At 35.7% G+C, this 17,835-nt stretch overlaps 2 protein-coding genes across 5 annotated transcripts in view; one reads left to right on the top strand and one right to left on the bottom strand.

The window, feature by feature from the left end:
- The window catches only part of LOC111041473 (inositol-trisphosphate 3-kinase B-like), a 125,774-nt gene extending 125,440 nt beyond the window's left edge, over positions 1 to 334 (top strand). For all 4 annotated transcript variants that reach the window (XM_022325851.1, XM_022325780.1, XM_022325919.1 and 1 more), the window contains one exon: positions 74 to 334. In XM_022325851.1, the coding sequence (XP_022181543.1) occupies positions 74 to 316 (243 nt within the window). In that variant the 3' untranslated portion in view covers positions 317 to 334. The remainder of the gene's footprint in view (positions 1 to 73) is intronic.
- A 5,265-nt stretch (positions 335 to 5,599) lies between these two features.
- LOC111041782 (open rectifier potassium channel protein 1) overlaps positions 5,600 to 17,835 on the bottom strand; it is a 31,806-nt gene continuing 19,570 nt past the window's right edge. The window contains exons 3-9 of the mRNA XM_022326232.1: positions 17,140 to 17,261; positions 14,440 to 14,656; positions 13,463 to 13,710; positions 11,281 to 11,742; positions 10,462 to 10,655; positions 8,143 to 8,866; positions 5,600 to 6,295 (exon numbers count right to left, since the gene is read on the bottom strand). Coding sequence (XP_022181924.1) covers positions 6,038 to 6,295; positions 8,143 to 8,866; positions 10,462 to 10,655; positions 11,281 to 11,742; positions 13,463 to 13,710; positions 14,440 to 14,656; positions 17,140 to 17,261 — 2,225 coding nt within the window. The 3' untranslated portion in view covers positions 5,600 to 6,037. The remainder of the gene's footprint in view (positions 6,296 to 8,142; positions 8,867 to 10,461; positions 10,656 to 11,280; positions 11,743 to 13,462; positions 13,711 to 14,439; positions 14,657 to 17,139; positions 17,262 to 17,835) is intronic.

Raw genomic sequence — 17,835 nt, forward strand, 5'->3', positions numbered from 1 at the left:
ACATAATAGTCACAATAACATTATGTCAAGCATTGTGCGTTGTTATTATTAGTTCGATAATTCGTGTCCACAGGTCATCGGCAGCTCGCTGCTGTTCGTGCACGACAGCAAGAACGCCAACATATGGCTTATCGACTTCGCGAAGACGCTCATACTTCCGCCGGACATCCGGATCAACCACACGTCCGAGTGGGTGGTGGGCAACCACGAGGATGGGTACCTGATCGGCATCAACAACCTGTTGGACATATTCACCGAGATGAACTCGTTTCCCGTCACGCTCATCGAAGTCACGGCCCCGTCCGAAGTCGCCTGAACGCCGTCGACCCGCGCCAGAACCCCGACTCCCGCGACCCACTCGCCAGTCTTCTGAATCGCGTGGCCACTCCGTCGACAATTTGTGATACCATGCCTGGCGCAAAAAAACCAAAAATCATTTTTTTAAAACACTTTCGATGTTCGATGACAAACCAAATTCCGACGTTTTCCGTACCTACTGCGGGAATCGTTTCGATTGCGACGAGTTTTAATTCATAATTTATTTCACCCGCCCACCCCGAATCATATTTGGCGCTTCAGAGGATTTGCCATCAGTATTAAAACAATGATCTATAATAGACGATAAACTATAAATATTATATAATTATACATCATCGCGGTGTGTTTTATATGCATATTATAATACTATATTATACACATAGTATATTATTAAATATTATAATAGTATAATAATATTATGGTAATGTGTGTTTGTGTGGAAATCCGATAGTATAAAATAATAATTATTATATTCAAATACGTGTACGATGATGGGACTACTACGTGTGATTCTCAAATGATAAATATTAATTATTTAAACGTACATTTTTAATCCCAAACGTATATGAAGTGTGTATATATTATAATATAATATAATAGTTATACTGTGCGTGCGATAACATAATAATTTTGTAATTCATCAATCAATTTTCCACTGCGGTGTCGAGTAGTTTTTTATTTCGTTGTTTTATTTCATCGCTATTATTAAACTACTATTTTTATTATTATTATATTTTTTTTTTTCAAAAACTTTATACTATTATCGATTCCCTTTACTCTCCATTCTACCACCCCAAGTCGTCCGTGTATTACGCAAATAATATTACATAATATTTTTTTAAATACCTACCCACGTTACAACGACAATAATTATAATAATAATAATAATAATAATAATACAAATTATAGTATCTTTACTTTATTTTTATTTCCACACGAGAACGAGACTTTCTCATTTCGTTTTCCCGTTACAATGTGTGTGTGTGTGTGTTTGTGTGTGTGTATGTGTGTGAAATTTTTGATTTTATTATATATATTATTATTATTTTTCCCTTATATTTTTATTTATTATTATATATTTTTTTTTGTGTACAGAATATTTAAATAAGACTTGTGAAAGAAACCCTTGTTATATTATTTTATTTTTTATTTCACTTCGCACATGTGTACATAATAAATCGTTATCGCCTATTTTTCTACCCGTTGTTCTGTTTTGTATTCCAATTTCTCTCCGTAATCTTGGTCTGCAATGTTCTTATCAGAGGACGTGCACGTACTTACCATTTTATAACCTGCAGTTAAACTTTTTGAAAAGTTAACTTTTTTCTAAACCTTTTTTACTTAGATAATTAGATAATGTTCTAATTAGCTGTATAGAAATTAACTATAGTTTTGATCCACTGTCCAAATAACATGGCTTTTCATAGTTTATTTAAAAATAAATAGCAATCCACGCAATTAAAATTTTAAATGTTTTTATTTTTTTGGTTTTAACAGTTAAATACATTAACTATAGGTATTATATAGATATCATACACTATTTAAATTAAAAATAATCTAATTCTATAAATTATAACTCTCATTCTTATTATGTTTCTAAATAAAATAACGTTGTATAGATGTGCTAAATTACTATTTATGTGATCCACGTACTAATTAAAACAGTTAGTAAGAGTTAGTTAATAATATTTTCCATAATATGTTTTATTTAAACGAAGCTAGTTAAATTTATTATATTTTAACTATTAACTTACAACTTAACAATCTTGTGTTCACTTAATTTTACATAACTATTAACTTGAGTTAATTATTTGCATTAACTTGCCCACCTAGATTTGATAATACTTTGGCCTCCTTTTACCAAACGTACTATGCGTACGGCGACAGTCTAACGATCCCAGGTGATTCCCTTATCGACCGTAATTTCATAAATAATATTTTGTTAATAAATTTAGTCGTGAGTCTTCTACGTTGATTCAAACTCATTTTAGCGGTAAGCAATTTCACGGCTATGTATAGATGATGCAAAACTAATTAGTTTGACTATGTTCGTGTATAAAAATATGATACAATGTGATCGAGCAAAATTATAATATTGATTAAATTGTTTTTGTGTAATACTAGGTTTGAATACAAATTAATTTATTCTACGTCGTTAATAATCGGATTTATTTGTATAATTGAACTGAAAACAAAATAAAAATATCATCCAACATGTTTATATATATATATATAGGTTTTAGGAGGGGTAGAATAAATTGCATCTTGAAAAATTGCCTCAAGAGTCACTGCGTGTGACGACAGAAAAAATCGTATCGAAATCAGTGCGCCCGTCCTCATTCAACAAACGTTTAATGACAAATTATAAACTTTAATAATAATATTTTATAGAAGTATACAAGTGATGGAGAACTTAGGACACTTTTCAATTGCACAAACGTAATTATCTGGTGAGGTGAGTCTGATAAATTGATTTTAGGTTGTGATTTTATGTATCTTACGATTGTATTTTATTATCATTACGTTCAGCTAAGAGATATCATAGTTATTCTGCTCTTTTAAAAGCGCCAGATAGAGGTATATAATTATATATGTATGGTGTGTTTTTTTCTCATTTATTAATTTTTTAACGACTTGAAGTCTAAAATATGACGTAATCAATCTCAATACTTTATTTAACACGCTGATACAGGTTAGTCATCCCTGCATGGCATAAACGAACCATAAATTATAATAATAGAACTACTGTACAGAAGCTGTTATGATCATAATTCAACTTATTGGTTATTACTATAGCTGAGTCCCTTCAGCATGTTAGCGTCATCCAGGAGACACCACGAGGAGGTTGGCTGAGTAGTCATCCAAAAATGCGTGTGATTATGAGATTGTTTACACTTCTTTTTTTTAATCGTAATAATAATAAATATAAAAAGTCAATATTATAATGTAACTAATTAAATAGTTGATGGTAAAAATTTAAATGATACAGGATTTTAAAAAGTCAAATATGCAAATTCGTTTATTTATATATTTTTTTGTATGCCCCCGTAAAAATTGTTCTTGTTCCAATGTATTTTTACATCGTTTCGTTGCTGTGCTCCGTAATTGTATGTATGAATCGAACTGAGAAGAAGAGTGCCAACAGAATGAAAATATTTTGATGACCCGACTGAAAAAGCGCTTTTAATTTCGCTTGAAAACATTCACAAGTCACAACTGTTAGTGGTCCGAGTAGTGATTGCTGTAAAATCACACCAAACTTTGACGGGAAACTGTGCAGCATCATCGTCAAAGTAGTTATTTAAAACGTAATCTGTAAGACCGTCCATAATTTAATCGTTAGGTATATGGTTTTATTACCATTAAATCTTCTGCTAAACGTCATTGTCGTTTAAATGATTTGATATTTTATCTATACGGACTCAATTCAAACGACAAACACATAAAAGAAGCATGGACCCAATTCAATATCACAGAATAATATATATATTGTATAAAATAATATGCAAAATGCAAGTGTATGTTTTAGGTCTCTGTGTAGGCAGTATTATATTATTATTATTATTATTATAAGTATGTGCGTTGACCGAAAGTTATATATATATTTTTTTTTAAACGCTCTTCTACGCAGAGACGTACCTATATTGCCTATACGGAACGCCGCACAAAATCTAGGATTGTGAACATCTTAATAATAATGCAATAATGGATAGAGCAATTGCACAATATAGTTTCACCGTACAGTGTACAAATAACAATAACTGGTAGCAGTTTATTTGTATAATATGTAAATATGTTCCATTTTAAATTGATTAGAAATGGTTTTTTGGATGTTTTCTAGGATTATCCTTTCATAGATTTTTGAGATGGAAGACAGCAAGGCGATGGGGTGGTTTGGTTGTGAGGTTTATTAGGCTTAGTTTGTATTGCTGAATTTATACAAAAATACGTTTGCCTGAATTCGTCGTTGGAAAACAGCTGCATAACACAGTTATTTCCACGAATATATTATATTTATCGCATTCTCTATGTATCATTATCCGTTAAACCCAAATATTAATCAAACCTCATTAAAATTTGTTATCTTATCGATTGCCCGGTCGCCACGACTGTCTTATCTATCGCATAAGAGTACGCCGTGGCCGCCTCGCGATGGGTATAAAAGGCCCAAGCACCGGTCAACCGATATCATTCACTGCCTTTTCGGCACCGGAGCAAGACCTACCCAGGCAGACTTGCACGGCTCGAAAGGTAGTCTCGCTCCCGGACTCGACGTGTGGTATATCTTCAATCCGTAATGCAATAGTCGGAGTAATTCTGGCATTGTATTGTCTTATACCACCCGTTCGAGTCCCATCGGTTAAATTACATCTTGTTATTGTCTTCGATTATATACTAATAAAAACAACTTTTCCGATACCAATCGTGTATTTAAATTAGTTAAACCAAACCATCGAAACCAATCGTTCTATACGAACTTGAGGTGTCAACAACAGCTGACGTATAGTATACAATTGCAAGTATACTGTATTCTTGATCAAACGTGTTATTTCGATTCTCGACCAACCACAATTCTGCTCGGTGTGTTCGTGTTAATATTTTTACATCATAATTATTACAGTGAAACCTCCCCTAACACCACTTCCTAATGGAGGACAAATAAGGGTTTGTAAGAATAATTTACCATGCAAAATTTCAAAAAAAAATTTTTATTACCGATCTATTGCCTATTATCTTACCGATTTTTCATAAATAATATAGAGTATACATTAAACATTAACAAAAAAGCTAAGGAAATAATTTAATATGACAATAATATGCTCGATAATTTCACGCAGCATTCAAATAAAATATATTAATTATTATAACATTTTATATTACCTAATAAATAAATAAATAAATAAATAAATAAATAATAATATTATGTTAACCAATTAATAAACACTAAACTGTGATTTGGAATGAGAACATCGTTGCAAAGTTATTAACATTTACGAAAACTGTGATTATAACGTAGCTCGCTCGATCAGTGTAATACAGTGTAAGTATTGATAGTCGTTTAAATCAAAGTATTCGTTATATCGAAAAGTGGAGAAAATATTTGGATAAGCACTTACACCACCGACAGCTTACTGTAGGTCTGTAGAATGTAGACGATTGCTTCTGATCCGAAACTCTTGTTAGGCTTATGATAGTATATTATTGTATCACAACCAGCCTGTATGTACACCCGAAATGGTTTTCGTCAGTGATAAACGATGATAGGTAAGGAAAAACGACGTTTTTGATTTTTTATAAATTCTATTTTTAATAATATCATACGCACCGCGTGTGTTGGTTGGATAATATATCACATTGTATACATAGTTAAGTAAAATAAATAACACAACGGTAACCGAATAATATCATGACGTCGTGCGTTGTAAATTGAAAACATTTTTTCAATAAATTATAATATCATAATAATAATTAATAATGCAGTACAAATGTATAATAATCGTTATAAATAATCATAACTCATGAAATAAAATATATATACATATATAGAAGTTTGGTGTTATATGTATATATATATATATATATTTATATTTGATCGACAACAGCGGACGACGCTCGATCTGCTATAAAAAATCGATGCGTACTTCCGGCCTCAAATTAATAATTGTTATAGTATTATTGTCGGTGGGTGGGCGGGCGGTGTGTGTTACGTCGTCCGCCGTCAGTCTTCGATGTTCAGCCGGACGTCTCCTCCGCTGGCTTCTATATTTCCCGCACCCGGTCCCGTTGTAGCTCCTCTCCCCTTGAGGGCGTAGTCGTCGGTGGTGCCACAGGTGGTGTTGTTGGTTCCGGTCGTCGTCCAACACCGGACTCCGCCGTTGGGCTCTGCCGCTCCAACAGTCGGCCTTATCGAGAACCGCCTAGTGCGCTTCTTCTTCGACCTCCTCGTGGCTGCCACCGCCGCGGGTTGTTCGTGGACCTGTTGATTACAGTTTTAAATTATTATATTTTTACAGAAAACTAACCGTCAACAACAGTATAAACGCTAAAATAAACCTCATTCGTTCTTGCTCTTCCAAAACACTCCGCGTGTCGTCCCCAGGACAAGAATTGTACCAAATTTCTAATTTACTCCTTCCCCATCATTAAAGACCCTCTACCAAGCTGTAACACTTACTGAACCCGCTCAGTATCATACAATTCTCGAAAAATGTTCAAAATATGAAATGACACCCTCGAATTTCAAACACCAATACCCACCAAATACAACAACAACAAAAACAAACACTCAAGGAAGATGGAGATTTAAAAATATAATCGATCTGATCTCTCAATGCAATTTAATAAATAAACCCCTCAATTTCATATAGCCACCGACAAATAGGTAACTAATAATAATGTATTAATTATTCTTATAATATTATATTTTATTCGTATCATAAAATCTACTTCTTATGTTAATTTAGTTGCTATAAAATGTAGGATATAAGCCTTAGGCTAATACCTTAGCTGTTTGAATCTTGCTTATAAATAAAAAAAAGTGAGCCGTCCCGAGATGCCTGGTAGATGTGAATTATGGAAATTATATTTTTTTAGAAAATATGCATGAAAATTGAAAGAATGGTTTATTAAAATAAATAAACATGGGACAATCCAAAACAAAATATTCAGGTGGCTTGGAGTGGCGCGTTGGCTGCTGCCAGTCGCGGAATGCGGCTGAGAGTAAGTAACGGCCACAGCTACTAGTTCCCGGATGAGTGACCACCCGGGTTCATATTTCATAGTAGTTAAAAACCTTGCCACACATACACGTGTTTGCTATCTACCGTAACAATCGTAAAAAAAAAACAACCAACTAACTTTACCCCTACCACAGTTCATAACCCTTACAACAGCTAATGGCCTTAGTCGCCGAGTATATTCAGATATTTTTAAGAAAAATAATTCTTTATTTTAAAGCCGCATAAGATGTTTCGCACATGTGGCACGCCAACAGCCGCCTCACTTGCGCATTAAATGTTTCAAATAAAAAATAGATATATTATGTGCTAAGTATGCTTTAGAGTTTGGGCTATATGTGTTACATTAGCTACGGCAAAATAAACATCACTGCAAACGGTCCATATTAAATATGCAGTTGTAATCGATGATAAAATTAGTGCACTGGACACAAACTACAGAGTAATGTATGTATTGAGTTTACTATATAAATATGTACATAAACTATTATACATTTATATGAATGATTAAAACATTCCATTATTCGTTATGGCTCAGAATCATGGGACTATGAAAGACAGAGGAAATAAAATTAGACACTTTCGAAAGAAAAGTTTTAAGACGAATCTATGGACAATATATTGACCCAAGAACCGAAGAATGGAAAATACAAACCAATCAAAAAACTTCATAACATGTTCCAAAAACCACGCACATCAAGAAAAGCCGGGAAAAGAAGGTTAATGTGGGCTGGTGAGCCTGAAGGAAAAAAGACACAAAGATAACCCTCCCCCCGCCCCCCCAAAAAAGTAATGTCCAATACGATTTGATCCACACGATGACACGACACACGACGTAGCTGTGCATCCAGCTTTAAGCTGCAGGGATCACAGCTGCGTCACCTGTCGTTTTGTGTTTAAGCGCTTCCCCAACTCTGGAGACTTTTCAATAGATCATGGTTTGTGGTTGATGATACCACGATTGAAACTGCCGATTGAAATAGGATAAAAGACACACGCCATGACTGTCGATGTAGCCGTGAACCCATGTGAACACCTTCAGTGAACAATATTTAACTTAATGTGCATATTATCGTATCATAGTTACCGCGTTTATGGTACCATCGGCGGTGGCCGGCGTCGTCGTCCCGTTGGCCACCGTGGACGACGTGGACGACACGATGGACGTCAGCGACGAGTACTGCCACGATTCGCCGGACGCCCGTCTGGGCCGATCTTGGAACAGCGTGAACAGCGGTGACCGACGTTCGTGCCGCATGACGGAGGCGAATCCGCCTCCGGTGACCGCTGACCGGTTAGTGGCGTGGTGCGTTCCGGACGATAGCGGTGGATGCTGTCCAGTGACCGACGAACCGTCCAGTGACCGTTGCAACGTCATCAGAAAATCTGCCACGGCGATGGTGTTTGCGCAGTGAGCGAGCACCGGATCAGGGCTGGACAGCCGGCGGTGTCGCTGATGTTCTGGCGCGGACGATCCGTACACGTGCGGGTCATGCACTACTTGCAGGCCGTGTGACCCGCGGTGGTGATACTGTACCGGCGCGCTGGTACGATTGACAGGCGCCGTGCCGTTGTACGTGGACCCGTAACCGTAACCCTGGTCGTCGTTCAGCGACAGCCTGTGCCTGGGATCGTCGTTCCAGGTCTGGCCACCACCGCCGCCACCACTGCCGTCGGCCAACTTGTCGGCAAACCACTTTGGTGCAATGTTGTTGGATAGAAAGTTGAACGCGGCAGCTGACATTCGACGCAGCTTCGGTACCCGCGGCTTGTTCTGGCTACCATTACCGTGTTTCGTGTAATCGTTTAACCTGCAAAAGCAAACGTCATCGTAAAGTATGGTAAGAATAATCAGTTAAGTTTTGTTTTTGGAATTAGTATGATAAGTCATAAAATAAGTGGAAGTTTGTAATTTTAATTTATTTATTGTATTCAATGAGTAAACAAATAACAAATTTCATGAAACAAAAATAACATTGCTCTCAAGGATTTGTCGATTTGCTCGACGTGATCTTTGACAGTCAACAGTAGAATAATCATTGTGACTTTTTTCATTTTTTTTTTTTTTCAAATAATTAATAGAACGATATCGTTGTTTGTAAAAATTCGTCAGTATAATCACCTTGCGTGGATTATAATAATAATATTATACAAAATGTATCGGTCGATTCGGTCGTCTTCGATTTTAAAGTCGTGACATTGCTAAGCGTGACCGAGAAGTCGTCAAAGCACGAAAGTATTGTGTTTACAATGCACAATAAACATAATGCAATGCGATAAGCGCACAATCCACTGGTGAATTGTGCAGATTTTTGCCCCCGACAAAACTGTGAGGCCGTCGAAAACGTATAAGTCTGCTCGAAATCGAAGGCCATAGTATACGCCGGATAGTACACGGTCGTACATCGAATTTAATCGTTATCGTGTGTGGTGTATATTATGGAGAATTTTAAAGAAATTATGGACTTTCACATAAATATGATATATTATTCGGCGTTGCGACCTTTTACAGCGAGGTGATTTTAATATATTTTTTTTCCATCTAACACACCGACTAGTTGCGTCTTCGTCAGAACACAATAATAATTACGTTCAATGACTATGATAACATACGTTTATCGTTATGTATGCAAAGCAAACAGTCGTCGACCTTAAACACGCGTTACCGCAGGCGATAATAAAAATAAAATATATTTTAGTTTTAACCTTATGGTTTTTTGTCAAAGTATAAACTTAATATTAAAAACTATTTTGTGTTCGTTTATTTCCGTGCAGTGCGAGGTGGTTCTTTTCGACATTTTCAATTTTGAGTACCTATTATGGTAGTTTTTGTTTAATATGTTACTTTTTGTCATATTTTCAACTGTGCGGTTTTATACATTTTGTCGCTCGAAAAATATCACTTTATGTTCATCTCTATCGACTATGGAGACTTTTGTAATTTAACATGACTTTTTTATTAATTATTTTTAAATATACCCCATAAAAACTCTTAGCGGGTTTTTTAATGTTTTATTCGTCAATATGTATTTAGTACTTCATAAAACTCACAATAAATATTTTATAGGTTTTATAAATATGTACCGTGAAAAGAATGATTTTATGAGTTCTGGCACCAAATTTCCAATTTACACGGGTGACAAAAAAGTTTAAGCAGGAAACACCTTTTCATTGGCTCAAAGATTTTCGTAACTCACAATTATTAAGTCGTGACAAATTTATTATGACAAGTTGAGTTAAAAATTGGAATAACTGATTGAATGTAATTGACGTTGAACTCTTCGATTAAACACGTAGGTACTTACAATTATAATTTGTGGCGCATAGTCAAAACGTATTAAGTAATTATTATGTTTGCCTAGAGTTGGTTCTAAGTTCTAACGAACACCAATAATGATTCGCTTACTTTCTGAAATTTTGATCATCACCTCCACCCCACGTGTCATACTCGAAATATGAATTTCTGTGTTTGGACCCGAACGTGTTTTCCCTGTTCAACATGTCGCCGCCGACTGTCCACTCGTTCTTTTCGCCGGCAAGTATGTCCTCGTTCGTGAACCCTTGCACGCCCTCGGAGAACGACAACGCTTTTTTCTTGCTCTAGTTGCAATATATTATATTTTAGAAACAATAATTTCTTTATTCAAGAGATTTTTCTGTATATTTTCCCAAAGCAGGATACACAAAGTTTAATTTTTGATGACGGTCGAGATGTTGGAAAGTATTTGTTTATTGATTAGCAGAAAAAGCTACGGTCAAAATCAAATTAACTACTAACAACCAGATACACGAACATATAAAAAATATAATATGTTAGCTGATTTTAGTGGACTGAACTTTTATAAAAAACAATTCATCGAATTTGGACACCGAAAACTCCATTTTTTCATTTCAACTGTTGAAAATCTATGATTAATGAGGGTCAATGGTTTTCGGATCAGTGGTAAATTCTGTTTTCCGAAAACCGCAGTAGGTATATACGTACCTATAACGTTTGAAATCTGTTAGTAAATAAACCACTACTACCCCCCCCCCTCCACGGAGCAATCTCAATATTGTTAAATATGTAACAAATCAATGAAAGAAATTGGAATGCTCCTTTTTTTTAGAAAAATTAACGTTAGTGGAAAACGATATCGCTTGGCCTCGCCCAGGAAATCCACTCCCCCTCCCTCTCACCCATCTCTTCCGTTTTCCCAACGACTTCCGTGAAGGATGCACTCACCGAATTAAAGGCATCCGGATGCAGATGGTGGTGGACGGGCTGCGGCTGCGGGTGCTGGTGCTGGTGCTGGTGCTGGTGCAGGTGCTGGTGCTGGTGGTCACCCGGCTGGTTGGGCACGGCCGTCTCCAGGGCGTCGACCACCCGGGAAAGGATCTCGTAGGACGCTATGTCGGCGCCGAACGTGGCCTCCTTGTCGATGTGCGCCAAGTCGATCTCTGACGTGGCCTTGGTGCGCCGGAGCAGCGAACGCATCTTGTTCTGAGACAAGGCCCGCCGGCGTTTCATCCGGTGCTTCTCGAACCGCTGGCGCACCGCCTCCTCGTCCTCGTCGTCGGACGTCCGGCGCGCCGCCGGAACTGCAGCCAGAACCTTGCACAACACCGGCCACTCGGTCAGGTTCGGCGCGCTCCGGCTCCGTCTTAGCGGTTGGTCACGTGACAACGCCTCTTTCTTGTACACCGGCTGCACAGGACACATTAAACGGACACACAGTTAGGTTGTTGTTGTCGTAGGCTTATTGTTATTGCTATGTTGTTACGAGTGACATATTATTTCATTGACCCTCCCCTACCCCATTTGAAACCTGAGATTTCCGACTACTTTCATATTTTATTTGTTCATTTTCAAATTTGTCCGTGAGCGAGAGGTATAGACGAGTTTCTCTAGTCCCCAAAAAGTGGTTGAAAATTATATAGATACTTTTAATTTTTTTTTTTATATCATTATTTAAAAAGCTTTTCAATTTAATGTGTTTGATAGTTTCGAGAATTTCTTCGGTGTACCTATACAGGACTTCCACCATATTTTTCATCAAAAGAGCTGGGAATATATAGATCCCCAGAGATATATGACAAATAAATGCCGTAATTCATCAAACAAATTAAAAATAGCGTTCTTTATTTAATTTATATAATTCAACTATAAAATTTAAAAAAACACACAATGAATGATATTTTTACAGCCCCTCCCCCCCTTCCCTCCACGCAGAAAACTGAATAAGTCCTGTATCAACGTAAACAAATTCTGGCAACTATTAAACACATTCAAACAAATAACAAACAAAACTTGTACCTCTCTGAAATAAATAAGTGAGAGGATTAGTAAAAACAACATGCCGGTCGCTCCATTATTAAACGTGTGCATACACAGAAACGCTTATTAATCTCAGCCGTTTTTTGTTTTTTTATTTATATATATATATATACATACAAATAGACTAATATTCATGAGTAAAAACTATTATAAATTTATAACTAATTGCAACTATGTTTTTATTTCATTTTCTATCATAGCGGTTTTTCAGATTAATTAGTTTTTTAATTACAGCTTACGATCGTTTTAATTTCAGATATGATGGTGATAATTTTCTAAAAATATCGATGAATCGATATTAGATAATTTATAAAACTATTGATGGTTAAAGTAAATGACAAGGTTCAAACATTAAACTTGTATAATTAAGTAGGTACCAATAAAAAAATAATAAAAAAATAATATCTAACTTATGAATGCCTAAATATATTTAGAAAAGCACAACATAATTGTACTCCATAACATGAAATAAAAAGTATAGTATACGTTTTAATAGGTATCTAAAATAAAACACTAACTAATACATTAAACGATAATGTAAGTAGTTTAATTATATATGAAGTTATAAACACTTCAAATTATGTACAAACATTTTAGCTAAAACAGAAAGTATTTTTTTTTATATTTCAATATTGCATCGTTAACTGCAATATATTTTTATTTAACGCTACACACTATTTATCATGAACATTTTATATGTATCTAATATATAATTCAAATACCTGGGTATGTCTTACAGTTTTAAATCAAAATTCTTTCAGTTTTAAATTCCATAACTTTAGCGTTCTATTGTATATTCATATATTATTCATTTATTATTCATTAAACGGTCATATATATTTATAAGCCTATTTTAAAAATTAAAATATCGATTGCCGAATCAATATTTTATAGTTTTAATGATTGCTAGATTTCGAATAAAATGCCGATAAGATATCAGCTGTTTTTCGAATTTCTAGAAATTGATTTTTATTTAACCTCACAACTGTCAAATAGCGGTGTAAATGATGATAATAGTTATTTTTAGTTTAGCCGGTTCACATAATAGGTACATATTTACAATATATTATATGCCAATGACTAAACGAACTTTAAACTTCAACAGGTACGACTCGTTGAGCACGCGTCTAATGTACACGACGTCCTTGGTGAACTGGTGCCAGATTTTCGAGTGGGTTTGCTTGAGCCGTTCCAGGAACAGGTGTTCGAGCGTCTTGGACCGCATGGCTCTCGATATGAAGCTGAGAATCATGAATAGGTAGCCAAGACCGAACATGATCCAAAACACGAGGAACACTTTGTAAGCGTCGTACGATATTCCGGTGTTGACTTTCTGCCCTGAAACACGCGGTTACGCGGTCGTCGTCGTCAGTTATAGTTGGGTATGTCTGTGACACCGGAGTGATCAAAAAGTTTGAACATTTTAAATAAATGCAACGCTTTTGTAAGCCCTTTGGTTTTTGGAGGCTATTGTTTTTATTATTACATTTTCATATGATTTTTATATGCGAATGTCCTCGAGACACTCCGAGTCAGTTCCGTAGCCAGGATTTTTTTTGGGAAGGGGGGAGGGCTACAATATTTTATTGCTAGAGCTAGGGCACTGTCAAGTAAAATTGATATTTCGGGGCAGGGGGCTTAAGCCCAAAAACCCCACCCCTAAGTACGGCACTGCTCAGAGTCCTCTTACTCATACGTGGCGAAACGAGACAATGTTTTAATATATTAATACACGTAGGTAGATACTTATTAAGTGTTTACTTCGTTGAGCATTAAGTATACACACGAAAATTTGTAATCAATTTTATTTTTACCGTCCAGATCTAAGTAAAGAAGGTTAACATGAGCCGGAAAATCGTAGTACAAAATTTTAAGTAGACGTATTTGTATTTACATTTAAACACTTATTGGAAAATATAATTAAATACCTACATAGTTAATTAATTTTTCGTTCAAGTCAGTGTTTGTTTTAATACTGTATATGATATTAATTATCTTTTCAGATTTTTATCTCATCAAAATGTCCGTCAATGATCACTAGGCGTGCTATCAAATATTATACCATACCAGCGACGTAGTCTCCATAGCCGATGGTGGTCAACGTGACAAAAGTGAAGTATACGCTCTCGTCGAACGTCCACTCTTCGAAAAAAGATATGATGCCAGCCGGGAGGAAGATGAAGACGATTATTCCGGGTATCAGGTACGTTACTATGTCCAGGATTAGGCTCAGTTGGGGTCCCATCATCCGTTGAGTCTTGTAGCTGTAATGAGCTCGAAGAATCTACGTTGAGTTCGGGAGAAAAACATTAAAAATTAGTTATTAATTCGATTACCTAGTATACATGCACGACGGTGAAATGCGTGACACCTCAACCGGGCTCTAATATATTATTATAATATTTATAATTTATATAATATTTAAATTATCCTATGTATTTTTATTTTTTGCTATCAATGTAACAACATTTAGCATTGCAAAATGCATGGTCTTGTACAACGATAACGGATCGCAAAAAATTACTCACCAAAAACAAAACTGATATAATTCACTATTTCCCTCTATTAAGAATGCAAAAAGTTCACCTTAATAGACTAACAAACTACTGCACCATTTACAGCAAATTTAAAGTTAAATTTTGAGTAATAAAAATTACGAAAATATTAGTTTTATAACTAGGAAAGTCATATTGTTAAAAAAAAAAATCAAAAAAGTGGATCTATTTTTTGGCGTGGGAGGGATGGGGAGGTGTGAAAATACGGTTGACCCAGGACACGAAAATCGTAAATACGGCCCTGACGTCTGTTTGTTCGACTTTCCACTGCTCCCGCTCCATATTCGCATTCCACCTTAATTATTGCAGTCAGCCATTTTTATGTAAACGAGAGACTTTATTTTGTACAGCTCATGAACATGTTTTATCATTTTTTTTTCACTCAATCTACACTTTTGATCGTTGTACTCAAACATTCAACACGACGATAATGACAATTATAATATTACAGAGTAATATAAATACATGTGAGTCCAACGTTGCTACTCATATTATACCCTCTATGGCTATCATCTGGTGTAATATAATATTCATATAACCTTATGGACGGATTCACAACATGTAATATAATATAAATATAATTAAATACATAACGAGTACTCGAATGCGAAGAAATTGTTTTTTTTTGTTTTTGTTTGTTTTACGAAATACGAGTGTATCTGCCCATTATCCCGTGGTATATGCCACTATATTATGACTCATCGAGTACACGAAGTGCGAGTGTAAAATGTTATCTCGAGTAACATTGCCAAAAGAATAGAATATATGACTAAATATTAATATTTAATACAACAAATAATATCCTATATCTGCAGCCGCATTGTCGACGATCGTAAAACAATATGACACCAATATATTTTAGACAATAAACTCGAAGAATGTAACATATTACGTCCGTCGGATGTCTTAACATTTTTTTTAGTAGCTCAGCATATAGGCGCGCCTTCAAGTACAAGTACTTGATAAAATAAAGTCATAATCATATTTATATATTTATCGAAGTATCGTTGTTATAGGCTCGTTACCGCGTATCTGTTTTCACAATATACTATGATTATTACTTGCGAGCACTACTATAATATACCTAATATACGAGTTCGTCGATTTATCGCGCTCATTAGTTGTTACTTTCGGCGATGAGTTTTATTTAAATATGTTATTATATAACACGCAGGTAGCTATAGCTGTAATCGAACAAGTAGAATTGGTATTTAGAATGATTGATCAATCGCTAACATTTCGAAATCGTGTCAGACCCTTTACAATGCCGAATAATAATTATGCATATTACAATACGATCCAATTTCAATTTACTATGTAGGTAATGTACCACAATATTATTTAAACGTATTGTACCTGCGCCGCACTCGTAATGATTATTATGTCGCGGGTGCGTGCCCGACTACCGTGTAATTGAACCCGTCAACCGTGCAACTGTATTAAATACCATAAATACCGATTAAAGTGTATGCCTATTACCCAGTAACCATAGGCGACGGCGACCCCCCCCCCCCCCCCGAGAATCGACCCTGCCGCGATCTTCCGTACTCGTTTTCGGCACCGGAAATTGATATCCGGTCCAGCACCGGCGGTTCGGCCGCAAAACGCGTGTCGCATTGTGAGTGCGCGACTGCAACGTCAATGATGGCTTATTATTATATTCGTAAAACGATTACGGTGGACGCTTTTTTGCATGTGGGGGTGGGTCATCTATGACGTGTTATAGTAAATCCCGTACAATACTGGGCGGAACGAAAATACGAATTTTTGAGTGGAATCGTTTTGTTCAACAGGCTTGATCGATTTTTTACCGTAAACAACCGGATCGGGTTGTCCGCTCGAGCATTTGGTGATAGTTTCAATCGAGATTCGAAATTTTATATAATTGGTTTTGTAGTAGAACGCTATCACGCTCTATAGGCATTACAAGCTGTACACAGCACGTTAAATCGTTACATTTATTTATATTCATGTAAACGAATAGAGCCAGATTCAAAATACGTTAAAACCAAGCAGGCAAACAAAGATTTAGAAAATTAAAAAATTCAGTAAAAGAAAAAATAGCAAGAAAATTACATTCGAGCTAACGACGTTGCATGCAGTACCGAGGACACGAAGAACAAGGGAGTCATGGCGGGCATTCAATTCTTAAAATAATAAACACAGAACTGGAAGAATTCCCGATCGTATTGTATTAAGTATAGGTACTCACTCTGGATTCGAAAAAGCTTCCCAGTTGCGTCAACACGATACCGTTGAGGGGGATGCCGATCAACGAGTACACCAACACCAGTATGCGCCCGGTCCCGGAAGTCGGGTGCAGATTTCCATAACCTATAACAAATGATTTTATAATATACGACCCAATCACAATCAAAAATATTATTCGATGCTGTTACGATCTGATAGGGTAGTATAAGATGATTTATTTATATTATTATACTGTATTGTATAGTGTCGTTCAAGTCACTTTCATGACCATTCCTTAAACGATTACGGGCGGAGTCATTGAATTTCAAATCCTGAAAACGCCCAACAGTTTGTACATATAGGCATTATTACGAACAGACGCCGTTTTACCGTCGACGACGTGTATTCCCAAAAAAATCATAGACCATAAAAATCGTATACAATGTTATAAAAGTTGTAGTAAGCCATTTTCAACAATAAAGTGGATATTTTCAAAACAATGAGAACTGCGAAACATTATTCGAGTCGTGTTAGATCTGCAGCGTGTTAGATTGTTTATAATATTAAGTATATCTGAAGATTCGATTGTATTAGAAAAAATCTCACTAAAAGAAACATTTTTGAGTTCATAGTTTTTTTCTGAATAAGATGTGTTATTTGTTGTGTTTTTCACGATATTAATGAAAAAAATATTAAACATATTGGACGCAGTTATGGG

This window comes from Myzus persicae, unplaced genomic scaffold (genome assembly GCF_001856785.1).
Source record: "Myzus persicae strain clone G006 unplaced genomic scaffold, MPER_G0061.0, whole genome shotgun sequence".
Taxonomy (NCBI): domain Eukaryota; kingdom Metazoa; phylum Arthropoda; class Insecta; order Hemiptera; family Aphididae; genus Myzus; species Myzus persicae.